Source organism: Copadichromis virginalis, linkage group LG22 (assembly GCF_057382275.1).
Source record: "Copadichromis virginalis isolate Kocher_CV1m ecotype Utaka linkage group LG22, C_Virginalis_male_GT1.1, whole genome shotgun sequence".
NCBI classification, from domain to species: domain Eukaryota; kingdom Metazoa; phylum Chordata; class Actinopteri; order Cichliformes; family Cichlidae; genus Copadichromis; species Copadichromis virginalis.
In genome coordinates this window covers 17,468,426-17,479,891 of record NC_140638.1, presented here as the reverse complement: position 1 = coordinate 17,479,891, position 11,466 = coordinate 17,468,426, and the positions used below count along the sequence as shown (strand labels likewise).

The 11,466-nt window shown below is 43.2% G+C and overlaps 1 protein-coding gene across 1 annotated transcript; it reads left to right on the top strand.

Annotated features, from left to right (window-relative positions):
- The first annotated feature begins 657 nt into the window (after positions 1-657).
- On the top strand, positions 658-10,709 carry stmn2b (stathmin 2b). Its single transcript, XM_085445689.1, has 5 exons — positions 658-813; positions 6,751-6,846; positions 6,961-7,133; positions 7,719-7,910; positions 8,863-10,709. Exons 1-5 carry the CDS (start codon positions 795-797, stop codon positions 8,920-8,922), a joined length of 540 nt encoding a protein of 179 aa, XP_085301815.1. The 5' UTR covers positions 658-794; the 3' UTR covers positions 8,923-10,709.
- The last annotated feature ends 757 nt before the right edge of the window (positions 10,710-11,466 follow it).

Here is an 11,466-nt window from a genome sequence, read left to right as displayed (position 1 = left end):
CTTTTCCATAATGTTTGACGTTTACGCAAATTGTTGGGGAGCCTCACAGTTTAATTAAAAAAAACAAACAAACAAATAAAAAAAACAAAAAACAAATATTCTCTCCTCTTAGCATATTACATATACTTCACATGCACCTGTTAAGAGTTTATGATTATTGTCTGGCTGTATAAAATGTTAGCTGGCAATGAGAAAACCAGTTTTCAGTTCTAAATTTAATGTAATTTGTTTATAGATTTTATAGTGCTTAAAAAAGAAAAAACCGTACATATTCCGGTTATTTAAGCCATCGCGTTTATAAGTTGGAGCCATGACACCAGCATTTATTTTTCAGTGCATTTCTTATTGCATTTTATTCCGATATTAATTCTGCGTTGTCTGTTTTAATTTGAAGCAAGAAAAAAATTCTTTGTTAGACTAAAACATTTTGAGACTTGAGTCTTGTATAAATGCTGCTGTGCAAATATTATTTATTTGTTTGTTTGTTAGTTTATTGTTATATTATATTTTTATTTTTTAAATATTATTTTGTAATTATTTATTTTTGCTTCCACTCTTTGGTCCCTCAGTAAAATGATTCATGGCTACTTTTATTCCGGAGGGGTGCGCACTTCCGCTCATGCCTTCGTTATTGGCCAGCTGCTTGACGCAGCTCGTCACAGACCACCAGGCGCACCGGCAACCCCCGTCTCTGCTGACTCAGTGCCTTACCAGCAGTCCCTTCACCCCGAGATAGCATCCAGCAACTGACGCACACTCCTCCGGTCAACCCGCCCAGGCACTACCGTACAGAAATGGCTAAGACCGCGATCGGTGAGTTTTGCACTTTATTACGTGTGTGTGTTTTAGTGACATTACAGCGGATTCGCAGTTTGAGGAGGATGAGAGGCAGTGGCGACACCCATGGCACAAAAGGATGCTGAGGGTTGTTGGGAGGGAGCGGCCAGACTCCTCCGCAAGTCGCTGCTAAATATGTGATGAAGTTGTAAATCCGATGCAGCATTTTGAAGATTCATTATTATTATTAAATATTATTTTGGTCTTTAAAAGTCTAATCGATTTTGTCTAATTGTAAATCCAGCTCGGTGTCAATCAGTGAGGGGAGTTTGAGGTTCAGTTTGCCGTGTGAATGACGCATATTTATTTATTCAGCTGAAAGAAAAAAAACATATACATAAATACTCCATAAATGCAAAAGCCGGGCTGTTTTCCCAGCCTGCACAGCATCATCTTGTCGATGCCTGCCTGCCGCACCTGCCTCTTGTTGCCTGACTCAGAGCCGTGCAGCATAATGCAGCGCCAGCGACCCCACCCAACATCTACGGTCCCTTCAAAGCAACCCAGCCGCTCTCCAAGGGTGTGAAATATTTCCCCGTGACAAATCTCATTATTAAAACTGGGCCATCCTATGTAGCTGCGCTGTCTAAAGCCCGCTGAACCAATTTTGTGGTTACCGCCAAAGACGTGAATCAAAGAGAGATAGAGAGGGGGAAGGAAAAAAAGAAAGAAAGAAAGAAAAGGAACTGCTTCGCATTCCAGGGAAGAATTTACAACAAGGGACGGAAATATTAGACATCATTCCTGTTGGCAAGGTTATTGACAGTAATTATATTTGACAGCTATTATATTTGATAAGAGTTTTATGATCGGGCTGCAAATGATGCTTGAAGGCAAACATGACGGCATTTGGCATAAATATTCGGGGGGTGGGAGGGGATAAAATGGGATGCATGCTGTGGCAGGTGGAAGGCCTTGTGTCAGTAAATGCATCTCAACATCCCGGTTTCATTTGGGCTTTTTAACCCATCTCCTCTTCAGACCATAAACACTGCATGGGAGCTGCAGGGTTGCTAAAAAAGAAGCCCTGCCCACCACTAACGTGTGTGCGTGTGTGTTTGAGGAGAAAAAGAGCAGTGTGTGTGTGGTCAGTCTAGGGGATGGTGTGTTTGTTTTCTGCATGGTTGACATGCTGATGGATGCAGGGGCACGCTGAGGGACAGCGGTAAGGGTCCTCGTGTCTGCACTCAGTGAAACCAGCAACTAAACCCTGGCTGTTACATTTATTCCCCCCCTCCTCCCCCTTCTCCTCTTCCTCCTTGTCCTCCTACGCCTTCTCTTTTTTCCTCCGTGATTTGAGCTGTGGACAGGCAGACAGGAAGGGATGGGCATGGAGCAGACACTCCGCCATCATGCCAGTCAGCTTTCATTGGGTCGCTGAGTTCATGTAGGTTGTGCAGAAGCGCAAGAATAGTCTTAATGTTTCAGAACCAAACTGCTGTTTCACGTTGAAAATTATACAACTATATGTAAGGACAGAAAGGGATGATAAATGCCACCAGAAACATGTGATTTTGTTGGTTATCTTAAATTCTTGACAGTATAATATAGATCAGGACCACTCCTGTGTGCTTTAAGGCTTCTAAGCACTCTTCCTGATCCCTATCAGGTCCACTTGTCATATCCAATTAGGTGTGGTTATTCAACTAGCTCCATAAAATCTGTGCACACAACAAAAGCAGCTCAGATAACGGCACATCCCAAATCTCATCTTCACATGTCTCTCAGGTTTGTTTGTCTGTCTCCATGTCTGCCTGCCTGCAAGATCACGCTAAAAACTGCTCTGCGAAAACCTGACGGGGAGGCGGAGCACAGCTAAAAGGAGAAGCCATTAAATTTTGATGCAGAGCCGAGTCACTTTCTTTAAAATTGCGAAATAGGGCACTGGCCTTGGAGGAGGATGCGCTCGCTCTGCCCTTTCCAGTTCATCCTGATTAATCACTCCATCGATCTATGCAGCACACTCCCATTACTGGTTCAGATGACTGTTGCTTTTTAAGATAGGCCAAGAGGAAGAGGTGACATCAGTCCAGTGGTGATCCATGATGTGGTCATAAAAATTTACATGTGGGTTAAAGACAGTTCAGACATTTTAACATCCTTGGCAAGTCTGGTTGTTCTCTACAGACTCAAGAGTATCTTATAGACACAACCTCATTATTTTAAACATGCATTAGAAACCGAATTTTCCCTTTTAATATTTCCTGGCACAGTATCCGCATATTCACCACCTTGATTTAAGCAGTTTGTTGATTAATGATAGTATTTGGTGTATGCAGTTAGTTTGGGTTTATATTACAGATATTAGAGCACACTAAATAACTACGTCACAGCCGTACAGCCTGTCATCATCACCTAGGGGAGCAGCATCTACCTACAAGTGATTTGTAGACATCCATCACACTGTCAGCTTAGCGAGATGTCTATGATCAGCTTTCAAATGACAACATTTTCTCCCACTTTGTATACTCATATACTCGGTTTCTGTATGTTCACGTGTCCATACCTCTTTCCTTCATTTCCAGGGAACAGTTGTCAGCATTTTTACTGATATTTTCGCGCATTTGAGCACAGACTGTCATGTTTCAAGCAAAAGTGCTAAAACATACTAAAATTGGGGGGATTTGATCCTCTTTGCTTGTGATGCTCAGCTGATGATATTAATTGTGGCTGTTAGCTGCAGGCTCACATATTGATAGCTATTAGAAATTTTCCCTACCTGCCCTTCATCGTCCGGCTGCTCTAATATTTCCCGTAATGGCTAATTTTGCTCTTAATAACCTTGTGATTTTATTGCTGATGGGCGATTTGACTGTAAAGGGCTGGTATGTGCCGAACAGGAGCGCCAAACTCGCACTGCTGTGACTCTACAGCACCCAAGAGGGCAGTGGAGATTTGATGCACAGGGTCATATTTTGTAGGGCAAGTTTTGTAGCCAATTTGCTCCTAGTGCTGCTAAGAGTGTCATTTCATTTGTTTTTCCACCCCGTGTGCCTTTTTACTCAACGTGACTATCCCATAAATTCTTGTAATGGTGTTTTTTAAGACTGCATGAAGAAGAAGGGAGGAAGAGTGTGGCTGAGGGGGGGGGGGGGGGGGGGGGGGGAAAGGCTCCAGGAAAAATACCAAGTAGGGGTGTGGCGGTTTGTGGCAACGCACTCTCTCTGAGGAGATGCTGGGAGCGTGGGTGAAAAAATAGAGAAAGAGAGTGAGAGGGAGAGTGCACCAGCGACAGATGAGACGGAGGCTTGGGGATGCAGAAGGTGCTGGGGAAGAGGGATGCTTGCGGGGGTGGAGGTAGTGTGGATATTGATGATCTGCACTCTTTCGGCTGATGGATTGGAAGAGGAAGTGCAGTTTGATGGCTGTGTCTGTGGTTGTGGGACGGGAGGAGCAGCTCTGACTGGTTGGAACCAGCCTGATGGATTGGAGTGGGAGCAGTAAAGTGTTGATGTCCCCGTCTGAAATTACTTCATCTCATCTTAAACTGACATATATCGCTTCAGCACGCCTGAAGCTCTGCCAGAAACCTTTGTTTGGAACGCCGTAGCTAGCCATTTTAATGTTTGTGATCCTCTGGGAATGACCATATTATTACACTGCTTACAGAAGGAATTCTCTCAGGAGGAATACAGTAGCACTTTAATGTTTCTACATAATAGTGACTCTCATATATTTTTGATTATGGAAATGAAAGGGGGGGGGGGGGGGGAATGTGGGTTTCAGACATGGAGAGCTGTTTCAGTTCACAGCAAGCGGTTCTTCTTAAGAGAATCAATTTAATTTAACAGTCATAGAAAAGCAAAAAAAAGTTTTTGCACCTTTATTAATAACCAGGATAGAGCTGCAATCATGGGCGAATTTATCCACTCGTCCATCAATACAGATAAAGTCTCCTTTTTTATGTGATATGCTGCTTTTTTCCAGCTAAAATGAGATACCTAACAAGCTCCTCTTAACTAGAGACTTCAGTGATTAACCAATTTTTCAAGAAAATCACCATCGAATTAACAGATTATGAAAAAATCATTAGTTGCAGCCAGAACTGCAGAAACTGTAGATCCACAGGAAAAAAAAGGACCCGCCCAGACTCAGCAACCAGTAAAGAGGAATATCTACTGATCTGCTCCATTAACCCAAATTATCTGCTCCACTGAATTGTTAACTGTCTGAGTCTTTAGCTGTCAAGTGGAGTTGTACGTACGAGAACATGGCTGCTGGGCCTTGACATATACACAGCCCCGTAATGAGCCAGTAACACCCTCCCCCACCCCCATCAGCAGAAATGGTGCAGTCCAGTAATTATGAGTTTAAGTGGCATCCACCTGACTTGGCTCCTTCCATTTAGCTGTCCTGAGGGCAGTCAGCGGTGGAGGGAGCTGATAATCCTTCCGTCTGTGATTTCAGTTTAAGTCAGAAAGGCGTTGGCACCATCGCAGGGCTACACCTCACCACTCGAGTGTTTTCTCCCCCTCTCACCCCTTTTCACTCTCTCTCTCCTTTCATCTCATAGAAATTGCACTCTTTTCTGTTTCTTTCATCTTCATTCCTATTCTCTCTCTCTCCTTTCTTCCAATAATTCTCGTTTTTTTTATCAGCCTCCCTCCTGCTGTGCTCTTACTCTTTCCCTCTTCCTCCTCAGGGAAGGGGCTAACAAGGCCATCGGAGAATAGCAAGAGCTACATCTGAGAGTTTATCACATTACGGTGGCGTCTGCCCGTCTGCAGGGCAGAAAGTGAGACGCAGGGAGTGAGAGTGAGAGAGTGAGAAGGGAATGAGAGAAAAGAAGCGGCTTGTATTAATCACACTGTACCCCACCACAGAGAAGCTCTTTCCCAGTAAATCTAATTTCAGACGTTGGTACTGTGGCCTTCTGCAAATCATGAATCAATGTGCCACATTTCAGCCCTGAAGGCCTTGTGCTCTGGGTGATGGATTATGCCATACAATGACAGTTGGCATGCAAATATGCCCCATGAGGCAGTGCACCTTGACAGATGTGCAAACGCAGAATATTTCACAACCTGCAGCGTGTTGCAGATACTTTTGCCTTCTCTCTGCTGGGACTGCTGCTGAACTTAAAGCACAAATTACAAAGGAGTAGGTGCCAAAAACACAAGAATGAAAAAAAAGAAAAAAGAACAAGGTTACACAAGGTTGTTCTTTTCATACTTTTATTTTCTGTCTGCCCTTCGGAGTATTTGTTCCTCCCTGCAGGGGCGTAGGTTGCCAAACACAGCAACTATGAATTGCTGCCAGCTTCACTTCAATGTTATTAAGTTTTTGGACTGTAAATGGACCATGGGATGGACAGCCATACTGCTGTGCTATGCTGATAAGCTAAACCAGTAGCTGTTAGCCTCCTCTATCCATAAGCCACAGTCTAAGAAGATAAAAAACCCAAAGATTATCTGGCTTCTAAAATTACCTGAAAACCATACAACTAATCGCTGATTACCTACAGAAAAGCTGTGGAGCACAAGGGCGTTGGTCTGCCGGCGTTAATAAATAATAGGCCGAAATAAATGCATAGCTAATGATGTGTGGAGAATCCTGTGGGGATGGAAGCATCTTGACTGTTGGGGAAATTAGGTCAAGTAAGGACACATCCGTCATGCTCCCCTCAGTGGAAACAAAAGCCTCAAAATGTCTGCAAAACCCTGAGCAGTTCAGCTGCAGCAGACATCCTTTGATGAGATTTCCTTTTGGACGTCTTGATGAATAATTATCCCTCCAAAAATGTTAATATTTACATCAAAGACCTCCCGTGGAAGTAGAAGTAGGTTACAGATGTTTCATCTTTTTTCTGTGTTACTGGGTTAATATTTTGCCTGTGTGCATGTTAGAGGCGCGGCCCTAAGTGTGCACGACAGCAAAGTAAGCAGAAGTAATATTTCACATTTGTATCCGCAGCTTACAAAGAGAAGATGAAGGAGATTTCAGTTCTCTCGCTCATCTGCTCCTGTCTGTATCCCGAGAGCCGCAAAAATATCATGGGCGACTATGAAGGTAGGGTGGATATAAGCCTCCTGTTTTATCCAAAAGCACCTGAAGGAAGAAAGAAAGGCAGAGAAAAGTGAGAATTGTCTTTCTTTTGTTCGTTTTTGTTGCACACGCATGCAGATATGGACATAAAGCCCATTAACAAGCGCGCCTCAGGCCAGGCCTTTGAGGTCATCCTGAAGCCGACCTCCCCTGTATCTGAAGTGGCCCACTGCATCACCAGTCCCCCAAAGAGGGACATTTCCCTGGAGGATATCCAAAAGAAGCTGGAGGCAGCTGAGGACCGAAGACGGGTAAGGATTTTCCCCCCACAGAGACACAAAAACATCAAGTGTAAGAAAACAAAATAATGCCAAACAAAAGCACAAAATCATCTTCGAGCTTACAAAATATTGCTGCTATGATGTTATAATCGGTTGGCTTCCCTTGAAATCTAATTTCACATAAATGTGCATCACATTGGCTGCTGCACCCTCAAGCCTGTCATGAAAAATCGAGGCTGACATCGGCTAATTCCTGCATCCCATTGATTCGAATGTCAATAGAGTGAGTCCAGCACCTGACGAATCCAACAAACCAGCACCAAATCAATCAACCAATCAATATCACTGATTTTTTTTAACTCCGACTACCCAATACTGTCAGGAAATATAAATTATAATACATAGTAAATAATTCATTATAGTTTTTAAAAAAATTAAGCCGGTGAGGAAAGACCTTTTCCTAGATCGTTTAAACATCTGCATCTGTTGCACCATCTCTGACTCACTCTCAGAGACATAAATCAATGAGTGGTCAGATTTCAGTAAATCACATTTAAGAACAAATTTAGGAAGACATCTTCTCTCTTCTTTCTCCTTCTCCTCTTCCTCCTCCAGTGCCAGGAGGCGCATGTGCTTCAGACCTTGGCTGAGAAGCGAGAGCACGAGCGCGACGTGCTGATGAAGGCCATGGAGGAAAACAGCAACTTCAGCCGCATGGCTGAAGAGAAGCTCCAGATGAAGATGGAGCAAATCGAGGAGAACCGGATGGCTTACCTGGCCGCTATGATGGAGCGCCTGCAGGAGAAGGTGAGGAGCGGAGAGAGTCCCATCTGAAAATTATTCTTCTTATTATCCGGCTAATAATAAAAATTATGTCACTGTGAGACTTTGCAAACAGGCAAATAAATATTTTAGTTGTTACTTCATATTGTGTATAATACATACTGATGTCAGTGTGAATAAGAAACGGTCATTCTCGTTGTGTTGCTCCAACTACAAAATCCCCAGACAAAATATTGACGGTGTGACCTCAGAAAAGCTGAGAAATCTTAAAGAAAAGCTACCTTGTGTTGTGCTTGTATTCATAAATCTATCACTAAGTCAAAGTAGTATCTGCTATTTTCTGATTCGCACTATGAAAACTTAATAACATTTGTCTTTGCTATAAGAGTCCAAAACAAACAGCTGAACAAACTGAAAGTGACTCTGCCGTTACACACAGTGACATAATTACCATCAATGTTTTATTACAGTTATGAATCTGACAATGAAACAAACCAGTAAAGACAAATGTGTTTTAGAGCTGAAGTACTGGATAATATTCTCATGTTCATAAAGACAAGAATAAATAGGAACCATATTATTTAGCAAGCTAAGGACAGTCACCACCAGTTGGGAGTTAGTTGCTTATTCAGTACTCGTGTTCTCCACCATCATTTTGAAAAGTCTTGCACATTTATCAAGTTATCATTAGCAAAAGACAGAATGACATTTAAACTCAAAATTGCCTTTGGGTAGTAGGTCTGGAAATAGATTTTACTGCACAAACACACATTCGCACACACATACATGGACTCGAAAGAGGAAAACAATACAAGCCGTGCTGTCACGGCTGGTAAATATAGCAAGAGGGGAAATGAAGTCCAAGGGTCAGCATAGGGAAACTGTTGCTGTGAACAAGGGGGAAAAAATGTCAGGAAACGGCTGGCAGCAGAGAAAAACGTGACATCCTCAATGTGTGTGTTTATGTTTTTTCTAGGAGAAGCATGCACAGGAGGTGCGCAGGAACAAGGAATTGAGAGAAGCACTGACAGCGTGAGAAACCCCAACTGGTTCCATGTCCCACCTCCACACCCTCCACCGCCTTCCCCAGCCCTGAGGAACGCCCCACCCCGCTCCTTTCCCCACCCGTATCCCACATTTCCCCACCTCTCCACCCCCACCACCATACTCCCCCCTACACTAGTACAAACCACCACAGCCTGAGGTGCCACCCCGACACAGCGGGAGCTTCAAATGGAGTTGGGGGTGGGAAAAATGCAAAAATGATTAAAAACAAAAGAAAGATCAATGTATCCTGTCCACTCTTCCCAAAAAAAAGAATGTTTTCGCTCCGTTTCAAATGAGAGGAAAAGAAAAAAAAAATCAAATTGACAAGTGACAGTGGTTTTTGTAAATACTTCCTTTTTTTGTTATATACAGTACGATACAAGCAGCAAAAGTATTGATTGCAGTGTGCCATTTTTATATATAAGTTTCTTCTCCTTGCATATATGGATGTAATAATTTGTTCATTTTCATGTTTACTTTTTTTTGTTCATTTCAGCCTGAGAATGTTTTCTCTTTTAGATTTCTCTTGTGTGATTACAGGCTTAGGTGTTTGTTGTGAGTTTGCCAGCTAGCTGATGGTTGGCGGTGACTGCTTGCGTCCTCACACGGCCCGCATCCTGGCTCAGTTCCCTTCGCCCCTGCAAGTGGCCGCTTACTCATCTGACCCAGCAGATCTGCGAGGCAAAATTAGATCCATCCGGTTTATGCCAGTATTCAATCAGTGAGGAGCAAGTGCAGGAAAGCTGACAGAGGGCAAAGGGGGACAGTTTTGCGTTCATGTGAGGACCGCAAGCCGTCGTCGCACATCCACTCCTGTGAGGTAGGGTAGTGACTGTACCACAGGAGGCCACTTTAGCATTTAATGAGCCCATCCTCATCCTTCTTCCTTCCGTCTGCAAACTCTTCATCTCTCCACATACAACATATATATATATCTACTGTAAAAGCACTCACTCACATGCTCTCCACACAGGCAACCACAGAGCTCAGGCAGAGCGTGCTAATTTCTGTCCATCTGGCACCGGAAAGCTCATCCCTGACAAATGGCGGGCCTCTTATATTCCTCTGAAAACAGGCTTCCAGTCACATTTAAATCACATGTTACTGTAACGTACGACACCACTGGGGACAAAGTGCATCCTGAGAATGCTGAAGTGCAAAAACAAAATAATAATAATAAAACCTGCTACTGTGAAGCTTAATTTGGAGAAAAAAACAAAATAAATCCCAGTTTTCTCCATTTCACAAAGGCTAGAGTAGTCCGCGACATCGCCATCACCTACTGGGAACCATCGCACTTCACTCCGAGACACTTTAAATGCCACTGTAAGGTCAGCACAAGAAAGACTTCTAAGCCATAAAGACAGGTATCACTGCAGCAGCGATTCACAGTATTTCCATCTGTAAAGGTGTATATGAGTGTGATAAAGTATCCGAATGGTTTGTAACCAGGGTGTTGAAGCCTGAGGTTGAACCCTGTTGGTCACGCACGCACAGTTGACCCATAAATGTGTGTGAGTGTGTGTGTGTGCAAGTGTGTGTGTATTTCAGAAACGGCGGGTAGATAAACCAACCCTTGTGCCATATGATATTGATCCGGTTAAATATAAATAAACACCATTACAGTCAGAAGTTCAGCACAGACAGCGACTCTCCTACCTGCCTCTCTCACTCTCTCTCTTTGTCTCCTCTATCCATTTGTGTGTTTCCCCCTCTCCACATATATCTTTGTGAGCAAGCAGTGGTTAATAAAGATTTGGGGTTCAGTGAATGAAACCGGCTCTCAGACTGACTTCTTTCCTGCACGCTTGTGTTTCCAGTGGACTATTTTCTTTATGTAACTGAAACAAAATGTCAGGTCAGAACAATGCGTGGATAAACACGTCTGTAGGTGAATTATTCAGCTTCAATAACTCTTTGGACTGTACAACAATCACCACCTGGATTTAACTAAGCAAACAGGTATGAGCCTTCCACTGGATAATTACTGCAATGATTAACCTGTTTCGGCTGCCAACAGGTTATTTAACCCTAACCGATGCAGTAATTAGTTTCTCATTTCTTAAACCAGAAGGTGCTAAATATTAACCGGCATCAAGCAAAGAAAACTACTAAGGAGACTGCTGAAACTGCTAAAGAACTGTACAATGCATTATGAAAATGTGGAAGGACAGAAGTGTGTTAGCGGATACCCACATGCTAAGTGCAAAGGGAACTCAGGGGATTGGGACTAAACAGCTTTTAGATTTAAGAAAACCACTTATCATTGAGGAAAACTGGGAAAAAAACATGCTTTAATTTGGTAGGGAGAATGAAGATTGGACTGGATGTTGAAGGAAAAAGGTCGTGTTCTCAGATGAATTCTGTTCCTGATGAGTGTATGAGGGTAAAAAGAGAGGTGGATAAGGTGGTGCACCCATCGTGCTTAGTGCCCCCAGTACAAGCCTGTGGGGCAGGCTTATAAGCTTGGGTTGCTTCAGTTAGTCCACTCCAGATTCTTCCATCAGTGTAGTTTTTCTTCCTTCATGCAGTG